General features: G+C 38.3%; 1 protein-coding gene across 4 annotated transcripts in view; it reads left to right on the top strand.

Annotated features, from left to right (window-relative positions):
- The window catches only part of Ppp2r5e (protein phosphatase 2 regulatory subunit B'epsilon), a 175,673-nt gene extending 154,689 nt beyond the window's left edge, over positions 1–20,984 (top strand). For all 4 annotated transcript variants that reach the window (XM_004837423.3, XM_004837424.4, XM_087195243.1 and 1 more), the window contains 5 exons: positions 62–112; positions 1,703–1,822; positions 4,349–4,476; positions 5,627–5,728; positions 9,633–20,984. In XM_004837423.3, the coding sequence (XP_004837480.1) occupies positions 62–112; positions 1,703–1,822; positions 4,349–4,476; positions 5,627–5,728; positions 9,633–9,732 (501 nt within the window). In that variant the 3' untranslated portion in view covers positions 9,733–20,984. The remainder of the gene's footprint in view (positions 1–61; positions 113–1,702; positions 1,823–4,348; positions 4,477–5,626; positions 5,729–9,632) is intronic.
- The last annotated feature ends 1,060 nt before the right edge of the window (positions 20,985–22,044 follow it).

The following is a 22,044-nucleotide window of genomic DNA, read 5'->3' as shown; positions in this document are numbered from 1 at the left end:
CTGAAAGCCTACATGAAAAATTAAATTCTACTTACTTATTTTTTTCTCCTTTTAATTTTAGGTTATTAGGGGGTTAATGAAATTTTGGCCTAAAACATGCAGTCAAAAAGAGGTGAGTGCTTAATGTCGAAGCCTGTCAGTAGCTCACTAAGTTCTCTGCCGAGTGCCAGACACTGGGCTAAACATGTAAATGTACACACATTTCATCCAAACCCTTTCGTAGGGTGATGCAGCAGGCCTGTTAATATCCTCATCTTACTGGCCAGGAGATTGAGGCTTAAGGAAGGTGAGGAGCCATCCAGACACACTGAGTGGGAAGAGGTGAGGAGGTGAGGCCAGGAGCGTAGCCCTGTCACCTTCCTAGTGCCCTCTCCCTTCATAGTCTGGAGGTTTGGCTGTCACTGCACAGACGCTAGAGCTGCTCGCTCCAGTCCCCACTTTCAAGCATAGTACAGATGGGATCTTAGGATGTAGACTCTTAAAATATGCCACAGGCCTTTAATTTCAGCTGTTCCCAAGTGGCTCTGGAAGGTTCTGAGCTCCGACATCTGCACCGTTCCTGAGCCCTAGGCAGCAGGTGCTGCTATGTGAGGCGTGGGCCAAGACTTGGTAGCAGTTTAGAGGCAGGCACACAGCACACCTCTACAGATGCTCTCCAGGAAGGTTAAGAGCCAGGCGGAACATGGCCCTGGCACAAAGGTTTCTATTTGGGGAGAACTCGTATGAGTATCTTGACAATTCCTAATGTTCTACAGAAATAATTTCCTCCTCAAACCCCCTTTAATTTTCCAAATCCTCCTTTCTAATTTCTTACTACTTGTTAGATAAAATCTAACCATGCCTTGCTGTCCAGTGCATCTCAAGATATGAAAGCCGTGTAAATTTTTATATTTTAGTTGGACACTTAATTTTTCCCCGAAATTGCTTTTCATGGCTAAATAGGTATCCTTTTAAAAGAAATTTCTCTTAGCATTTTTCCATTATATTTAGTGTAGTTGACCAAATCAACTCTATCTGGCTCCTTTTTGTGATCCTAGAAGCTCTCTTCTTTAGGCACACAGCACTGAAGCCAAGAGATTCACTGTGCTCTCTGAAGAGGGTGTGTGTGTGTCTATCTGTCTGTGTGTGCCTGTATAGATTGGGCTAGTGTGTGCTAATGGGTTTCATGTGGTCCCTTTGTGTGGGCGAGTTGGCATGTTTATACTTTGGGCTTTCCTTGTTCTAAGAGTTGGTGTGGCATAGCACCTAGCGCCTAGCAGGAAGTCCAGCTTGTGCTGCTGTGAACTTTTGAACTTACACATAGGAGGGCCACATTCCCAGTTTTCTTTTCTTTTTTTATGGTGTGTGTGTGTGTGTGTGTGTGTGTCTGTGTAGCTGGGTGAGACTGATGGAGGTGAGCCTTGAGCCTTGCAGGGGGCGCCCATTTTCCAGGGCCCTGATACAGTGTAAGTGCCTTTGGTTCTGTATAGTATTTGTAGCAAGTAGATTTTCTTCAGAGGAGGTAGAATTATATTCTCAACGCTGTAGGAAACTTTTAACAAAATACCCTGTGCCGAATTCTTTGTGAAGTGAATATGTTCTCACGTAGGATGATGCCTGGTTCCCTTATATTTGGCTCTATGTGTACCTTTTTCTTAAAATGGTGATCATGTAGCATTTTTACACAAAGTGTCTCCCATCAATGTTTTGCTTCTTCTTACAGGTCATGTTCCTTGGGGAACTAGAAGAAATTCTGGATGTGATTGAACCGTCACAATTTGTTAAAATTCAAGAACCTTTGTTTAAACAAATTGCCAAGTGTGTATCCAGCCCCCATTTTCAGGTTAGTAGTGATGAGTACACGAGTGGAAATAGCCCCTGCAACATAAATTATTCTGATTAAATTGTAAATGTAATGAACACTAGTTGCTTGTTTTTTTTGGCATTTTAATTGCTGTTTTGCTCTTTGGTCCTTTCTCCCATGATGACAGTGATCTTCACAGTGGCTGCCTATCTTGAGCACCTGCTCCCGGAAGCTGCTGTGACAGTGCTTCCTGTCTAGCAACCTGAGTTCCCACCATCCCTGATTTTCACAGATATGCACATAGGATCACTGAAGCTCCAAGTGGTGGAAGAACTTATCTTAGGGAAATTACAGAATACGAAGTGGGCGGGCTGGGTTCTGCATAAGAAGGAACCGACAGCCCTAATACTCTGAGCTGTGTAGATGTTTTACATATATTTTTTATAGATGTCACATTATGCTGTGAAGCTTTTTCATTTTTGAAAGTGAGGGTCAGAGGATTATTTGGTCAAGGTCTCAGTTAATAGGAAGTGGAGTTCAATTTTGATCTTGAACAGTTTCTTCTGGAAGCCTTTGACCTTTCAGTGGCTTGCTCTGCCTCCTTGTGGCCGCTAAGGGAGAACACAGGGAAGGTAGTGTTTTACCAGGGCCCTTGCTGTGGTGCTGTGGAGCCCACACTGGAGAGAAAAGAGAGGGGTCAGGGTTAACAACATGCTGTGTTTCCTTCCCTGGCTGTCTCATCAAAGGTCCATCTCCAGCCTAGAGGAATAATTCTGCAGACTGCCGGTCATTCCCAAAAGATTGTGCAAATTGTGGTAACCCAGAAGCACAGCTCTCACAGGGTCACTGGATGCTGGATTCTCCCTACACTGTTATTATCCTGCAGCACAGAGACACTGGCTGTTGCTGTTGTTTGGATTTTTGATCTAAAGACATGTTTGTGTGGCAGAGCAGTGATCTTATGTCAGCCTAGCGGTTGAACCACAAAGAAAGGCAAGAAAAGTAGAAACCATTACCTGAAGGTTCAGACGCTACAACATATGTCTGGATTGAAATAGATACAGTATCTAGGTGAACATTTGCATATTGCATGGGACCTAAAGTGCTCAGACATCTGTATTCTTTTCCTTATTTGTCTGCTTTTATCAGGACACTTGGTGCAGGAATCTCCTTAGTTGAGCATCACTGGGGAGGCTTAAAAGATGCTCAGAAGCTTCCAAAACAAAGACAGTGTCTTGGGTGGCTCAGACGCCCTAACCAATGCCACACATGGGGTGGCTCTGGAGCCTGGAGTATTAGTCAGGGTGCAGGCACAGTTGATTTCCGATGCGGTCCCACTGGGTGGGAATTGAGCTCACGGCTCTGCACTGAGCTGCATCCCCAGCCATTTTTAAATTTTTGAGACAGAGTCTCACTAGGTTGCTAAATGGCCCAGGCTTGGCTGGAACTTGTGACCCTCCTGCCTCCAGAGTGCTAAGATTATAGGCTAAGCCCAGGTCCCATGTAACTATTCAAGAGGAGGACAAAGGAAAGTAAAAGGAATGATGATGTACATGTACCAACTCCCTATGGTGAATGTAATTATTGTGTACTGCAAACATGTAGAAATAAAAAATTTTAAAAGTCACTACCCTTTGTAGAAATTTTTGGGCCTGTTTTTGAGGTGTTCACTTGAGTTCATAAAACCCAAGGTAAGCAATTCAGGCCCAGCTCACCAAATTGGAATCAGTGGGTGGCAAGGGGGCCCGAGACCAGGGACCCGAGACGGTAGGCGGGTGTGCATGTAGCCAATGTCCCCGAGGCCAGAAGCTGACCAGCCATCTCCTGGCTCTCCCCATTCAAAGGAAGGGGCCAAACCTTCGCTCTGGAGAAAGCCCAGGCCCTTGGATCAAGTCCCTGCTTTTACCACTTACATCAGCATAGCTGTGAACAGGTTACCCACTCTCTAAACTTCCAAGTCCTCACCAGGAGGGCAGGGACCCTACTTCCTGGGTGGTGGTAAGGATGATGCATCCCACCTGCAGTCTCTTCAGTGGCCACAGGTTGTGCCGAGTAAACACGGGCACTCTACAGGGCTGGCACCCGTGGGTTTCCAATCCTCTGTTGCGGTGCAAGGCTCTGTGGCTGATCTGAAATGTGCACGTTGAGAGAGGGGAGCCAGGAAAGGGGACCTGTGATGGGGTAGTCGTTCTGTGGGGTCATTAGTGACATGGAGCTTGGGAGCTGTGTAGGGAAATTGTGTAGTTGGGATGAAATGGGAAGTCTTAAAGGAGCATGTAAATTAACAGGAAGAAAACTTTCTCCAAATTGATGAACAGCTTTGGAACATTCTGAGAGATTTTAAATCCACAAAAATCCAGAAAATGATTAATATTTAATTTTACTTTTGATTCAGTAATTTAAAAATAGTCTTTTGGGGCCAGGGATTTAGCTCAGTGATTTTGCCGCCTACTGCACAAGCGCAAGGACCCTAGTTCGATCCCTGGTACCCCCCCAAAAAATAGTCTTTAAAAATACTTTGCTTGGAAAGATTGTCATTTGTTTTACCCTTGTCTTTTCCCAAAGGTGGCAGAAAGAGCACTCTATTATTGGAATAATGAGTACATCATGAGTTTGATAGAGGAAAACTCCAATGTCATCCTTCCCATCATGTTTTCCAGCCTTTATAGGATTTCAAAAGAACATTGGAATCCGTAAGTTTTCAGTTTTATTTCATCGTGTGTAGTTCCCCTTTCCCTTACCTTCCCCCTCCCCCTCCCCCTCTCTCCCTTCCTTCCAAGCAGTTTTAGGGAATTCTGCAACTCTCAGTATCCCATACTCAGTGCTTTTCCACTGCTGTCACAACAGCAGTGGCAATCTAGAACCTTAACAGAAACAATCTGAAACTTTCCTTCCAGTGGACATAGGACAGAAGCTACTTAACAAGTACTCTTTCTTATAAATGTATTGGAAACGACTTGTGTTTTAACATGACTCGCTCTCCTAGTAGTAACGGGAGCACATTTGTTGTAAAATTGGAAGTAATATTGAGTGTTTTTGCAAAGGTATTTAGACTCTGGTCTGAAGCTGTTAAGCCCATCATGACATGATCCTCACAATGTCCAGGAGCTTCTCTTTCCATTTGATAAGCATGGGCCACCCACCATTTTGGCTGTTGAGCTGTTGTAGTGTTGCTCGGCTAATAGCAACCATCACCATCTTGCCAGTTACTGTGTCAGCTTTGGGGCAGCAGAGGGACTCAGCTGGAGTGGATGGACTGATGCAGATTACAGTCAAATAGCTCCTGTTAAACTGCTCAGCATATAGGGGCTTCGTGTCATATCTTTGAGTATGAGCAACTGTATGTAAATAGTTCTACATACACACTTTACACACACATTCATACAATTTGTTTCCATGGGAACCACTTCTCATTTTGATGAATTATGTATATTATTACTTTAAAAGTAAAATATTATGCAAATCAAGATCTCTCTAAGGTTAGTCCTACTGCAGGTGCTTATTTTTAGGGTGAGGTTGCTTTATTTTTATACTCTGTTACATGAAGTTATCAGGTGGTCGTGGCCAAGTCTATTCCAAGTATCAATAATTACAAGGGCAGAGTTAATTTTTTTCTTCTTCTGCCCCCTCTTAGATAGATTTCACCTTGAATAGTAAAGAATTCAAATTTCTTGATGTGGAAATGAGTCACCTGTAGGTCACTTCTAGTTGTCTAAAAAGGGATGGAAACAATATGCAATAGTACTGTAGTTAGCCTTTCGCTTTCCTCCTACAGCAACATATTTAAAACTCACCGGAAAAAACCCCCCAACTCACCAGCATGTTCCCCCTCTCCCTCCACAGGGCTATTGTGGCATTAGTGTACAATGTGTTGAAGGCATTTATGGAGATGAACAGCGCCATGTTTGATGAACTCACAGCGACGTACAAGTCAGATAGGCAGCGGTAACTTTAAAGCTTTTTTGTCTGCTATGCAAAAGACTATTGAGTTTTTTTCCTTGTTCTTTCCTAAAGTTGCCTACTTGCACTCCAAATCATAACCAGTTCACCTTTATTCCTTTATTATTTATGTTTGCATGCTCATTGGTGTGTCTTTACTAGTGTGCCATTCAGCAACAAAGCTCTGCAATAGTGATAAAGTGTGCTCTCCTACCTTCCTGTATTTCAGTTCTGCCTCAGGGTTAAGAGCCTGGCAAATAACTGGTATTTCAGGCTCACTTATGGAGACCGTCAACTAGGCTGCCATCCAAACTCCCATTCCTAGCCTGCTTAAGCTAGAATTGGGCTGGTGTTGTTCTTTAACAGAGGAGGAATGAGGCACTGTTATCCAGCTCTTTGGTGTGAAACTTTAACATTCCATTGTAGAACCCAACAAATGCATTACAATTTACAGGGCAGTAAAGGAATATAGGTTGATAATCTGGCAGTAGGTAAGTTTTAATGTTCAGATTTAGACAATAAGGGAGCAAAAGCCAGTAGAACTCCATAGAGTAAACAGCTTAGTGAAGTCTTTCTTACATCTCATTTACACAATTCTCCAAATTTGTTATTTCTTGTCCAATATGTCCCAACTTTTCAGAAGTCGTACATGGAAAGACTAGGTAGCTCTTAGCAGTTGGGTCTCCAGTTTGGCTATGATCACCCTGAAGCAATGTCAGCTTGTAGAGCATCAAGCTAGGGACCACAGAGGACCTTAGAGGTGTATGCAGATGTTCAAACCAGTACCTGCTGAACCTCCAGGAGAAGGCTATCTGCTTTCCTTGCTTTTATGTTTTGCCTAAATTTGAGTGTATTTCTTGTGTTTTACTGATAAAAAGAGAAATGAGGGAAAAGTTTGGTGGCAGAGGGCAAAAGACCACTGCAGTGATACATACATACATACATACATATATATATATATATATTTTTTTTTTTTTTTTAAGTTACCAAGGATGTGGTTTATGAAAAAACAACTTAATTATGGAATGTGGCAAGTATTTAGCTGTAAACAGAGGCTGACTTCTTAACCACGTTATTGGGATAAATATCAATTATGGGATAGGTCATGCCACACTTGCAACTTAAATAGCCTTTAATTCACTCTATTAGCAGTTGTTGCAACACATTGAATTTATAATAAACCTCTTTGCCCCAGACTTAAAATCGTTTAAAAAATTACTTAAAAAAGGGTTAAGGGCACATATTAATATTGTTGTGTGTCCCATTTTGTCTTTAAGAGCAACAGAATGCTCTATTACCCTCGTTGAACAAGGATTAAATCTATATAATCCTATCAAGAATATCGAAGGGGCTTGTGATGGTAGAGTGCTTTCCTAGCATGTAAATGGCCTTAGGTTTGATTCCTAGCACCAGAAAAATATTTTTATAATTAAAAATATTTTGAAGGCCTTATTTCTAAAATATTCAAATTAATTGGTTCATATTTAATGAATGTCAATAATGAAAATGTTTTATGATCATTTATCATCTAATCAGACTAATCCTCTGAAAAAGGTAACCAAAGAGACTAGGAATAGACAAAATTGAGGTTGTTTCTGATATTTTGGCATATTAAAATGGTTTATAGTGAGTGGATTTTCTTAATGAGAAATTTTTTTTTAAAGCAAAGGTAACACTTTGTTCAAGTGAGTACTACTAGATTGTACTGAACAGATAGAAGCACTGGTTTCTCTATGGATTTGAAAATGAGAAAAGAGAACGAAGAGGTTTATTTGGTACTGTCAGAGAAGAACTGAGTGAAGATTACTCTTCAGGAGGCAAGAAGTTAATGGCTTCAGTTCAGAGCTGTTAAGAGTACAGCAAATCTGAAAACAGTGGGTGAAGTAAATGTTAACCCTACTAGATACCTGTGCCAGCGCTTTGTAAAATTGAAACTGGAAGAGAATTGGACAGTATCCCCATGATGACAGTGTGGTTAAGTTTTAAAATTCCTACCTACAGGGAAAGAGAAAGTGGGAAAGAATAAGGGGGCAATAAATACATGAGAAATATTTAGGAGTTTTGAAGATAACAGTTGTCAGTATGACAGCTGTATGATAACCCATCATAAATTTCACCTAGAAGAAAACCCCATAGGACAAATTGCATTGAATGCTAGAAAACTCATCGAGAACGTGAATGAAATGTTTTGGTAATACATGATGGTTATTGTGAGGACATCAATATAATTTAAACTGTTAATCAGAACAATGTGAATATGATATGTGTTCAGCTGTTTTTCAGTTGAATAAAGTTCCCAAGCACTTGCTTACCGTTCCCATCTCCTCCAAATAAAAAGGTCAGAAGCATTAAAACTCAGCTGCATCTGTAGAACTGATTTAAATGTACTCAAATAAGTGCTCTCTGAGAACATCTCTTTAGACCAATATTATCCCCAAACTGGGTTGAGAAACAGAAATTGATAACTTGCCACAGAGTTTGCTTGCAGTTAGGAATCTAGAATCCACAATGATTGCATGATTATCTAATCTTGCCTCTTAACACCCTGTAAATACAATTTTTCAGGATCAAAATTACCAGATAGGTAACTGTTTGAAAACAATTATGCCCACTGAAATTTGTGTTGTACAGATTGCATTTGAGATTATTGAAACTAATTGTAGTAAACAAGGCCTAAATTATCAAAATATCAATTTTGAAGTGAAGATACTACTATATTATGTATTTCAAGATTCGTGCAAGACTAGTGGAAAGAGAATATTAAATTAGGTTTCTCTAGTGTTTTTCGGGGAGGGGGAGGGGAATGAGAATTAATTTCTATTGCTATAAATGTTAATGCAGTGTTTCAAAAAATATTGGTGATAGCAAAAAATACAAGGCATTGGTTACATACAAATTTCATTTCACCAATGTGGATTTCTCTGAGTAAAATTTGTACTGTGGCTAAAGTTAAGTCTTTGCTAAGTGAAGGACCAGGCCTTTGCCACAGTGTCTGACTTGGGCCTGAAATAGGAGAAAACTAGGGATAGCACAGTGAATTACTTTTAATAAATGAATTTATTTAATTTACAAATTTTAGTCATATATTTATATGTGCTTCCCACTTGGTTGATAATAAAATATCCTTCCCCCCTTTTTGAAACAAAATAGTAATTTCAAAATGTCTTTGGCAAAATAAAATTTGTGGACTCTACTTGGATCAACCAGTTTTTGATAAATTTTAGTAAGCAGTGAAATCTAAAAGTCTGAAAATCAGTAGTAAAATCGATATTGAACTAAATTTGAGGGCTTAGTAATTTTGCACATCAATAAATAATAATAATATCAACAAAGTTCCATTCATATCATGAATTAAAATTGAAATTACAAGTTTTCAGAAACTACCAAAGAAGACTTCTCTTTCCATGGTGTAGAAAGAATAGGTATGACTAAAGGAGAGGGTGTATCTTCTTAGCCTTCTACATTCACTGTGTCACCGTTACTCTAGCATCCCTTTGAGAATGTATGTGAAAATGAACAAAGTTAGGTTTTAACTAGGCCTCAAGTAAAAATCACTAAGTGCTCCTAGTTTTAGAATAATTGGTACATACAAATCATCCCCATTTTTGCTTCTTGATAATTTTGAAGTTAATTTTCTGTGTTAAACTAAGTATAATGGGATATTAATTTGATAACCGTAAAATAGTGTGTTCTCTCCTACTCTGTTCATTAGTATGACTTTTATGTCTATATAAGTATCAAAAAGAAGACCCACGAGAGAGAAAAGCCAAATAGAAAAATCCACAAACATAGTGCCAAACTTTTCAGACTTAACACATACATAAGGAAAGCAATGTGAAGGGGCAGTTATTACTGGTTAATCTCTTTAAGCCTTCTCAGTTGCTAACATTTTATTCTATTTCTTCCTCAGTGAGAAAAAGAAAGAAAAAGAGCGCGAAGAATTGTGGAAAAAATTGGAGGATCTGGAGTTAAAGAGAGGGCTTAGACGTGATGGGATAATTCCAACTTAACAAAAATATGACAACATTACTAACCTGTGGAGTCACACATTTATGTAGTAGAAGATGGAGCAACAGTTTTCTGTATTGTGCAACTTTACAGTAGATTTCACATTTGTTTCATTATTACAACAGCACTGTATATACCCTGTCTCTAAGTAAAAGAAAAAAAAAAATAAGGACTTCAATCCAAAGTTTGGACAGTAGATGGACTTCTCAGAACTTTGCAAACATAACCATTGTTTTAACCCTCTTAAAAACAAAAAAGCAGTCTTCAAAGATCTGTTGATGAAATTGCTATGTTAAAATTCCATTATCAGGAGTTCCTTATCACTAGCAGAGAGTATGATACAATTTTTCAAATGTGAACAATCTTAAATTCAGCTTGTCTTTCTGCTAAGCTGATAAATGTATTTATAGGAAAGGAAGGGGGAAAAAAAGACTGTCATTTCCTTATGAGTTTGTATAACTTCTTCCCCTGGATAACTTGACTGTAATTGATTGACATATTTTCCTTTTGCACATCTTCATGAGTTAAATGACTGTATGGAAAAGGGCCATGAATTATAATGGTCCCTGATGAAAATTTTGTCTCCTGGAGTGAACATCTTCCCAGTAACCAGGTAGTCCCTGGTACTCCTCTAGGTTTAAAATTAGGAGTTAAAAGAGAAGAGGTGATAAACATGGTAGGAAAGGGAATTTTGGATTCATTCATCAGTTTATGATGAATCCAAATCAATGTCTTGAATCCTTTGAAAACAGGCACTGGGACATCACAAGCTTCAGTACCTGACCAGTATTAGTTGCATACATCATTGAAAATACATACTAGAGATGTTTTAGAAATGTCAGAAAAACATCCTTTTGCACCGTATGACATAAGAAAGACAAACACTAAACAATACAACCATGAAATTGATGACCAGGATTGCTAATCTAATTGGGAGAGGAATTGAGCAAGCAGCTTGGACTGTTTGGATTTGTTGCCTTACTTTTTAATACGTGTTTATAAAGTATTTCAGCAAAGGAGGATGTAGCCTCTGGGAAAAAACATGTCACAGTGTTTTTTGTAGATTCTCATTCTGTATCTCATCACAGCGCCAGCCCTGTTTTTAGCCAGAAAGGATTCAGGATCAACATTATGCATCCTGAATGGGACGCATATTCCTAACTGCTGTATTTGTTACCAAAAGTGGTTCTACAAATGCTACTGAAAAATCTGGAAATTCCTAATGTCCTGAGTATTAATAATAAAGTTTAAAAATGCTTTTATATCAAAGGTGCATTGTGACCAAATTGTTTAAGAAAAAGCAAAAACAAAATCTAGGGCTGTATTATATAGGTAGATCCTATTGGCTCTCTGCTTTGTATTAAAAGAGGACTCTCACATCTTGGGTAGTAAATTGCTGAAAGAACTTGTGTATGATATGTACTTACCCACTGTGGTTGCATTATTGTGTACTGAAAGATTTGTGCTTTGGGATTTGTTTCCTGGATGCTTTTGCTTGTTACAGACATGGCAGCAGTGAGTTGATAATCCTGAACCATTACTTCCAGCAGTATTCATGGTATAGAACTGATTCTATGTTCATATGTTGAGTCTTGATAGTAGCAAACATGAACATATGAGCTATTGTTGCTGTTAATTAGAAATACAATATAAATACGGGCTTGTATATTTTCTTCCTTCCATTTAAATATAAAGTAGAATTTGCAGTTTGTTTCCAAGTAAAAGGAAAAAAAAGCTGCTGACCTTTCTCCCCTATGACGTTTCCAGATTACTAATCAGGTCACAGTGTGTACATAAAGTCAGCTAATTATGGATATTATTATCTAAGTAATTTTGTAAGAAGTGAAAACAAAACAAAACCTAGCTTTGTTAATTCCTAAGAAATAACAGTTTAAAAAGACATATGCAACCCCAAACAACATGATTTAATGGAATTAATAGATTTTTTTTTAAAAAAAGAACATTAATGGAAATTCAATGTAATGTTGGCAGAGGCTGTCCAAAACGAAACAACTTGCTTAAAGTGCCAGAGCAAAGGTACAAGTTCAAATACTGATCTTGATTAAAAAAAAAAAAAATTTGTAACAAGTATTCTTCAGCCCTTTGATTTTAGCCCTTTAGTTGTGACTCTACCTTTACTTTTGATGGTATAAACTATTGTTTGCCATGAGATGGAAGACAAGAAAATCATAGGCTTATGAAGAATCTCTGCTTACTCAAATGAAATGCAGTCATTTGAAACGAGAAAGGCCAGAGTCCCTTTCTGCACCTTGTCCTTTCCTCAGAGTGAAAGTGAAAAGGACACAGATACTTTGATGTCAGTTTTGTGTGTTTGCCATTCCAAACCGAGAAGAATAAACCTAAATTTTAGACATTTAAAGAAGCAATTAGAGCCCTCTGTCTAAAATTCCTAGGGCAACTTCTGAGAAGAAACACTGTCTTTCCTTTTTTAACTAAAAGTGACAATGTGACATTTGTCATGTTGTGTGCGGTGTTGCGGGGTAACTGAGGTAATCTTGAACTGTTGCACTATGTGACATATTTAAGGATGTACTGGCTGCATTTGCAGCAGCCCTCTCTCTGTCCCTTCCTGCAGTTCTGCTGTCATTGCGACCTGAGTTCATTGTGAGAAATGCATCTTCGTGTTGTATTTTGTCTCATAGTTTCCAGAATTATATATAAATATATTTTTAAAATAGCAAATATTGTAGTTAGTGAGTGATGACCACTCCAGCCTTTTCCCTACCATATTGGTTTCAGGGATGGGATTAAGAGTGTTGTTGAAAGAAAAAAACGATTCAACCCTGTGGTTTCGAATGATGCTGAGGCCTGAGGCTGTGGCTTGGAACAGCTATGTGAGCAAAGTGACCCCTGTCTCCTGAGTCACGCATGCATTCCTTTCTTTGTGCAAGTGTCCCCAGTTGTTCGCTTTGAGTGTTTACTTTTTGTCCTTTTCAATTTTTTGTTCTCCTTCACATCTGACTTTTTATAAAATAAAAGAAAAATATAAAAATGTAAGAAACGAATGATACCCTCAATCCCGCCGGATACTTACAAGCAGGGTTATACTCCTTCCTCTTGGGCATGCTTGCCTAAATGGAAGGGTTTTCATTTATTTTGTATCTCCTTCCACGCGTGGGGCAGTCCAGGTGCGGGGCCAAGAATTGCTCATAGTTGCACCTGCTGTACTTAAATGTATAGCCCTAGGCTCAATCACACTATGGAAAGTTTAAAAAAAAAAAGTATATTTAGAGCTTTAAAAGCGTTTTTATTTTTTTGTGGGGATGGGGGGTGGGTAAGGGATGTGTGGATGATAGGATGTTATTGGGATTTTTAAGTGTTCCGGAGTTTTGTTGTTCTTCCTGTTTTTCTTTTTGTTCTTCCCATTAATTAGATGCACTGACCTGGTCCAGGAAATGAAGAGATTTTGTGTTTTGATGCTATTACCAATGTTATCACAAAGTGACAGTCACCTGTAGCAAAAAAAAAAAGGTGGCACCAGACATGATCAGTGATGTTTTATTTGCACATGAATATTTTTATTTTTGTATTCTGGCTCAGCTGCTTCTCTGAGTGGAGATAAGGAATGAGCCACAAAGGATTTTTGTAATAGGTATATTGGCAATGCATTTTTATATTTCTCTATATTTAATTTTGAAAATCTAAAAGAAGGATTGCGCATCTTGAAAGAAAGGGAGCAGACTTCGATATAGTGGAATGTTAGTGCGTGCTGCTTCTTGTGCACGACAGCAGCACTAGTATCTCTCCTGGAAATGAACAATGTCTATGAATATAGATTTCCTTTTCTTCCCTTCCTTTTCCCCTCCCTTCTCCTTCCTCCACTCTTCTTTTCTCCCTCTTTGTCTTCTGTCTTTCAGTTTCTTTCAGCCCATCCCTCCCTCTTTACTTTTTAAAAAAATCACTTACTGTAAATAAGTTGTAATCCAAACCTCATGTATCAGTGGGGAAATTTCAAATATAAATATTACCAATACATTTTCTGGTTGTTGTCTGATGTTTGATTGAAGTATAATGAGAATGACTTGTCCATTGCTTTTGGTTTGAGGATTTTGCTACAGCTTCATAAATCTGGTATTTTAGTATTTCCTTGTTTTAGCAGGAGAGGGCAGCAAAAGTTCATTTTCCATGTTAGTAATGCTGTGGTTCTTGACTGGTTTTAAACTTAGCTGTGAGTGTGTGTGCCTGTTATTTTTCTTTTTTAAATAGCATCTGTTTGTGGGTAGAGGTAAAAATGAAACATTTTTGATATGAAAAGTTGCATATGAAAATTATAGACCGGTTCAGCCAGACAGTGAAGACCTTCTGTTCTACATGAAAATGAAAATGCTACAAAAGAATCTTCCAGCTCTGGCTAAAACATGCTACTTCTTTTTGAACACAACAAAATGCAAGCTGAGTCTTAAACACTTGGAATTTAAAATGTTCTTCTTTGGAAATGATTTACTTTCTTCAAAGTGATAACAGAAACTAAAATGGAGGTGCTCCCAAAAAGAAATGTAACCTTCCCCTTTCACAGCTCTTTGAGAGGTTCTGTACTGTGGGTGGATCAAAATAAAGCAGCAGTGAAGAGTTTTCTTTGTTTGGTGGTTTTTCTGACCTCTGTGGCCTTTTGGGTCATACAAAGAATAGATTTGGTTAACTCAACCTTGAGTCAAGGGGGCTGGCATGTTCAGGCTTCCATTTTGAGAAAACCAGGCTAGGAATATGTAATATCAAAGAGTAGCCCAGTGTCTATTGTATACCAGATTACTTCAGATATTAATGGTTCAGACAATTATTTATTCTGTGCATCAGTCTATAGTTTGGGAAGGAACTGACAAGAATGTCTTGTCTCTGATCCTCCAGTGTCACCTGGAGTGTCTCAAGTGGAGCAGGAGACTTCACTCCCAACTCCAAAATGGCTCCCTCGCGGCTTGTGAGTTAATGCTGGCCATTGACTTGACGGTCAGCAGCTCCCTCTTTCTCCTCACAGGACTTCCTTCTTGGGCTTCCTTACAGTATGGCTGTGGGCATCAAAAGATGGGAAGTGGAAACTGCCAGTGTTTTGAGGCTTGGGGTCAGAGCTTCATCATCACTTCCCCGTACTCTGTTGGCCAAGTGGTCGCAGAGCCGGCTCAGAGACCTCACTGCGGGTCAGTGGTCAAGTGTGAGACAATTTGAAGACCTCTTTAAGTCACCAGGGGACAGTTTCACCAGCAGATTTAGGTGTGAGCTACTCACCTAATTATATCACATCAAATTTGGAACCTTGTAGAGTTAAACAGTTCATATTTCAAATTCAGTTAATCTGGGTTGCGGAAGGAAAAGCTCTAAATGTTTTATCAAGTTTATATTTCAAAGCATAATACCTGAAGATCAACCTCTTGACAAATTAGAAAAACTTTGCAACGAAGTATTTTAGAGTTAAAGGAGAGTTAAGAGACAGTGTCAGTGCAATGTCTAATCCTTTGCATAATGCTGTCTCCTGCCCGTAAATATTGACCAAAGTGGAGGCATTGTAAATGTCCATTTTCTGTTTTCTAGAATTTTTAAAAGCCGCTTTTTTTTTTTTATGATGTGCATCCTAAGAAATGTTTTTCTGCTTTCCTATTTCCTATTCCTTCTAAATTATCTTAGTTTTTAAATTTTATTTTAGGTTTTTCTCTAAGAGCTTTATAATTTTAGCTTTTGTCTTTAGGTCCATGGTTTACTTTGGATTGCTTCCTTGTATGTAAGTTGTAAAATGGGAATCTAGGTCCTCTTTCCCCGCCCCCCCCCCCCCGCCCCCCCAGGGAAAGCCAGTTATTGTGACACAGGTTGTTGAAAGTCTCCCCAATGAATTGTTTTCGTGCTTTTGGCAAAAAGCTACTCTGAAAGTGTGGATCTAAATCAGGGCTCTCCACTCTGCTCCACTGATTCATTTGTTGATTTTTATGCCAAATGAAATTGTTATGATTACTGTGGCTTTATAGTAGTCTTGAATCAAACTGTGTATGCTCTTCAGTTTTGTATTTCTTTTCAAGATTACTCTCAAAATTCTAGGTCCTTTTCTGCATAAAATTTAGAAGCACCATGCTAGTAATGCTGGTGGGTTTATGATTGGGTTACATTAAATCTATAATTTGAGGAAGAATCGACATTTTGGTAATACTGAGGATCCACTATGGTTTGAATTTGTCTCCCAAAAAAGCATGTGGTAGAGAGGTAATCCCCAACAGTGTTGGGAGGCAGAGCCCATGAGATGTGATTAGGCCATGATGGCTTTGCAGTCGTGAATGGGGTAGTGTTCTTATCATGGGGGTGGATGCATTATACAAGAACAAATTTTCACCCCTTTCTTGCCCCTCCATCCTCTTGTCATAGGATAAAGCCTAGCAAAAAGGCCCTCCCCAGATGCGGCCCAGAAAGTGGACTTCCAGGACCATGAGAAATGTTATTTATAAATTACCTAGTTTCTGGCAACACAAATGAGACTAAGACGTAGTCCATGAACATGATATACCTCTTTAGACTTTCATTGCTCTCAGTAATATTTTGTGGTTTTCAGTGTAGAAGTTTGTGTATCTTTTGTTAAATGTATTACTAGGTTAATGGAATTATTCTTAAATTTTATCTTTCAGTTATTTGCTGTTGTATGAAATACAACTGGTTTTTAAATATTAACTGACATCTTTAAACCTTGCTAAAGTAATTCTATTTTTTATAGATTCCTTAGACTTTATGTAAATAATCCTGTTACCTAAAAATGGAGTTTTGCCTCATTTCTGATCTCCACGTCTTATTTTCATTTCCTTTTTCTTTATTGTAATGGTTAAAGGTTCCAGTGTAATATTGAGTGAAAGTGGTGAAAGTGGACTCCTTGCTGCATTCCTAATATTAGAAAGTATTCAGTATGTAGAGGGGTTTTTTTTGCTTTTGCATTGAAGAAGTTCCTTTCTATGTCTAGTTGTTTGAAAGTTTTATCGTGAATAAGTGTTGACATTGTAAAAATGCTTTTTCTGTATACATTCCAATAATACGATTTTTCCCCTTTATGATGATGAATTACATTGAATTCTGGGATAATTCTGGTTGTCAGGAATCTAGATGGGGGGGAAGAGAGAAGAGAATTACTAAGCTTCTTAAATTTCAAAATGTATATTTACCAGATTTGATAAATTTCTAGTTATTTCTTTAAGCATATCTTCTACCCCCTATTCTTTCTGTTCTCTTCTGTCATGACACTACTTTTTTCCCCCTTTTTAGGGATTGAACTCAGGGCTTCACACAAACTGTATTACTAAACTACACCCCCAGCCCTAATTATATGTATTAAACCTTTTGGTGTTCTACCATAAATCGTAGAGACACTTTCATGTTTTTAAATTACAGCTGGGTATGGTTATACACACCTGTAATCCCAGGACTCTGGGAGGCTGAGGCAGGAAGATCACAACTTTTGAGTCCCACCTGGGCAACTTAGCAAGACTCTGCCTTGAAATAAAATATAAGTGTTTGTGTGTGTGTGTGTGTGTGTGTGTGTTTGTGTGTGTGTGTGTGTATGTGTGGTGGGAGGGATGGTAGGCTTGGGCTATAACTCAGTGCAGGGCCCTGAGTTCAATCCCCACTACCATCCCCCCAAAAAAGAAAATTCATACAGCAAAAGTAACCATTTTAAATTGTATGATTCAATGACATTTACTACATCCACAATGTTTTCAACCGTCATTTCCCTTTAGTTCCAAAATACCAGTATCATTCCAAAAAGAAACAATGCCCTCTAAGCAGTCATTGGCTGTTCTTCCCCATAACTCCTAGCAACCAGTAGTGTGCTTTCTGTCTTCATGGATTTATCTATTCGGGACATTTCACCTAAGCAACATAATGACTTTTTAAAGCTGGCTTTTTAAAGCACTTAGCATAATGTTTTTGAAATACTTTCACATAGTGTGAATCAATACTTCATTATTTCTTATTGCTGAATAATACTCCCTTGTGTGGTTAGTACCATATTTGTGTATTCATTCATCAAGCAGTAGATACATCATTTCCACTTTATGGCTACTATGAATAGTGCTGCTGTGAACATTCATTTTGTTTGACTACCTGTTTTTACTTCTCTTGGGCTTATTGGAAAGGGCAGAATTATTTTTTAACTTTTTGAGGAAGTATCAGACTTTTTTTCCCACAGCAGCTGCACCAGTTTTACATTCCTGCAGCAATGTATGAGGATTCTAGTTTCTCCATATCTCTGCAAACACTGTTCTTTTATGTTTGTATTATTATCTTATTGGGTATGCTGTTCATTTAAAAATACCTTTAAAAAATTTTTTTTCTTCCAATTGGATAACTTTAATCGCTCCATGTTTAAGTTCACTAGCTCTTCTATCATCTCTATTTTCTCTTTAAGTCCATATGATAATTTGTTTAGATACTGTAATTTTTTTAATATAACCTTCACTTAGTTCATTTTTAGTTTCTCTGTTGAGATTGCCTGTATCTTCATTTTTGGTATGTTTTTCTAAATATCACTGACCATAGTTATAATAATTCATAAAATTCTCTTTACAGATTTCAGCATCTGGGCCACCTCAGGAACTGGGTCTGTTACAGTAATGTTTTTCCCTGAGAATTTGTCACATTTTCCTTATTATTCACATGTCAAGTAATTTTGGATTTTGTCTTGGCTATCTGGAGTATTACAGTATGGGAACTCTGGATTATATACATTCCTCTGTAGAGTATTGATGATTTTGTTTTAATAATTAACTTTGAAGGACTCAAAGTGCAGGCTCCTCTGAGGCAGTAGCTACAATCTCAGTTCACTTTTATCCTTCACTTTGTTCTATGCATGCAGGAGTTGGGGCTTAGCCTTAGATTTGGGCTGAGTTGTGTGAGATCTGGGTTCCTCCTTTCTGGCTGTGTTTTTTTCTGGGGTCCACCCTCACTTTCCAGGGGCCATGGTTGTCTGAATTCTGTCCCCATTTTTCAGTCCAGAAAGACAGGTTTTATATTGCTTTGCTTTACATAGTGTTGACCCTTAACCTAAAACCCATAAAAATGGAAAACTTACCCAGTATTATCCCTTTTTTTCCCAAGAATTGACTTCCTTCCCAAATGTGCCTTTTAGTGCTTTCCAGTTGAATTCTGGGTTCCCTTTACCCAGCTCCCCCCTTATGTTAACAGCTTGTATAACCACAGAATATCTACCATTCCTTGATGCAGTTATCTGAGATAACGTACTATTAGCAAATATGCATAACTTATTTCTGTTTTTACTAGTCTTTTCATTAATGTCCCTTTTCCAAAACCCAGACTACACATTCTATTTAGTTGTTACGTCTCCTTGGTATCTTCCAATCTGAGACAATTTCTAGTCTTACCTTTCATGATTGACATTTTTTAAACTTTTCTGGTCAGGTGTTTTTTTAGAAAAGTCCTCAAATTGGGCTTCTCTGATGTTTTCTCATAATTAAATTGAAGTTATGTATTATTAGGAAGGATCTTTCAGAGATGATATGCATCTTGGTGCATAATAGTGGCATACACATGTTGTTATATATTACTGGTGATACCTTTATCATTTGGTTAAGTTCTCTCTATCTGACCTTTTCACTATGAAGTTACTAATTTTCCTTTTATAATTACCAAATATTTTAGGAAAAACTATTTTGAAACTGTGCAAATATGTGTTGGTGCTTAAACTTTTGAGAACTAATTTTTAGTGCAGTATTCTAATGGTGATCTTCTATTTCATTTCTAATAAATTTATTAATCAAAATTCTCCTGTAAGGAAGAGTAGTTGCTTCTTCCTCATTCGGTGACATATTTATATCTATGTGTATTTGTGGGTAATTATTTTATCAAGTGGGTCATTATCTAGTACCGTCATTATTTTGCTGCCTGAAGTTCCAGCTTGGAGGCTGAGGAGTAGATCAGTGATGGGAAGCTTGCCTAGCTAGCCTTGGGTTTTGTTCCCCAGCACTATACCCATGTACACACATGTGAACACACACACACACACACACACACACAGTTCCAACTTTGGCCATTGGGAGTTTCTTCAGGTTGGCTCCATTGACCTTTGGTACGGCCCCTACATCTCTTTTGTAAAATAATCTTTTATTTTCCTGATACCACAAAATGCTTCTGGCTCATCTTGTATTTTCTCTACCTAAAACCCCAGGGTTAACCAGTTCTCTAATGAGTCCTAGTTTATTAGTGAATGGTATTTAGAAACCAAGATTTTGATGGTGGTTATGTTCATTGTTATTCCTTCTAACCCCTCCAGTAGAAGTTTCTAAGATACATGAGTATGGATGCTAACTCATGCATATGCATATCTGTTCTTATGTTCACATGCATATACTTTTACAAACATGAATGCACATTGATACCGCCAAATCTAACTCAGGACCACAGAGCTTATTCTAGCCTCTAAAAATCTAGTAATATCAACTGTAATTTATTTGTCCAACTTCAGTGTGTAAATAATTTCAAAATTCTTAACCAGACCTATGTAAGAAATAAATTTAACAACTGAAGTACAGAGTTTCTATATAGTTATTTTGTTTGCTTGTTTGGTACTGGGTATTGAACTGTGGACCTTGCGCTTTCGAGGCAGGCACTGGAACCAGTGAGCTAAATCCCCAGCCCTCTATATAGTTTTTTTCATCCCCAGTTTCACAGTCTTTGTTTAAATCACTTGTTTCCCCACAACAATTTAGGTCAGCAACTTTCTCCCCATCCGGTCAGTGTGGTTAAGTGATTCATTTGTAATTTAGGAATTTGTCATAGTCTTTCCCTCCACATCCTGCTTGATACTTTAAAATTTACAAATAGCACAGTTCATTTATCTGTACTACACAGGCTAGTAGTTGTGACAAATAATACACAGAACCCAGTTTCTCCCACCACAGTCCATATAGAAGAGCTCCACTCACCCCCACAACCAGCACCCTATGCGCCTCCCATAAACAACCTCTCTTGCCAACTCTGAGCCACAGGAACCACTCATCTGTTTTCCTCTCCATAGTTTTGCCTTCCAGAGTGTCATGCGAACACACAATGGGGAGTCATCCAAATGGAGCTGGCTTAAGATGCTCAACAAAGCACATTAATGTTCATTGGTTGTGTTGGATGAATCAACAGTTCATTCTTTTATTGCTGAGTAGTATTCCATTATTTCTTTGCTTGTCAGTTAAAGGACATCTGGATTTTTCCCAGTTTTTTTTTGTAATTATGAATAAAGCTACTATAAATATTTGTGTATAGACTTTTGTGTGGAAACATTTCTTTTCCCTTTCATAGATTACCTAGGAGTAGCCAGATCCCGATTTATCTACCCAGTGGGTGCTCCTGAGAGTGAACGATAAGATTCTCACCAAGGTACATACTTCTGAAGTGTTCACAGCAGGAAGAATGGAGAGTAGGCACCTTGTAAGAGAAACATCATTTTAGAGGACCAAGAATCAGAATGACATTGATTTCCTTGACTAACACCTAGTTGAGAGAACATGATGCCTTAAAATGTTAAGGAAGTAATTTTCAACCTAAAATTCTCTATGCAGCAAATCTGCATTGTACGGGTAGTGTTCAGATATACAAGTAATCAGAAAATTCACTTCTTGTGTTCTGTACTTAGATACAGGACTACTTGAGGATATAGTCTAATAAAACAAAAAGCAGGACAGAATAGGTACCTCTAGGAAGGGCACAAAGGTAGGTTGAAAAGTTGTATGTACAACAGCAGCCCTAGACTGGTGCAGGGGCAGAAAAGATTCTGGAAGCTGAAAAAAAAACAAGGGAGAGAGGAATTTCATTGAAAAACTGATAGAATATTTGGAAAGGATTATGAGAGAGATGGCAGATAAGAGAGAAAGGTAGAGAGTACTGGAGAGTAGCTTTATAAAAGGAAATCTATTACTGGACAAGCAATGAATATTTATATAGGCGGCATTACCACAGACTGATTACTCATTTAATTAAATAGTGATATAACTACATTAGGGTGGGAGAGGGGAGGTATAGGAGCTACATGAGAGCTAAATTCTTGATATATAATGTCTGTAGAATTCTAAATTGAGAAATACTGTAGCAGCACAGGCAAATTGGAAATGTGGGAGTAATTGCTGACAGCTTAAGTTAATATGAGTTGAAAGTCAAAAGGGGAGAAGGGAGCATGCTGAGGGGGCATGGTATCTTCTACTAAAGTCAGTGACTGAAAAATAGGTCAAATACATGGTATGCATTCTTCTTTCAAAAGCTAACTGTAGCAGTCCTTCCACAGTGCACTGGGGTTAGGCCTGGTGCGAGGAAAGGCCTGGGCTCCCTCC

The sequence above is a fragment of the Heterocephalus glaber genome, unplaced genomic scaffold (genome assembly GCF_053883595.1).
Source record: "Heterocephalus glaber isolate CG9 unplaced genomic scaffold, H.glaber_assembly_v1.0 deba00001608, whole genome shotgun sequence".
Taxonomy (NCBI): domain Eukaryota; kingdom Metazoa; phylum Chordata; class Mammalia; order Rodentia; family Bathyergidae; genus Heterocephalus; species Heterocephalus glaber.
This window is presented reverse-complemented; position numbering and strand designations above follow the sequence as displayed.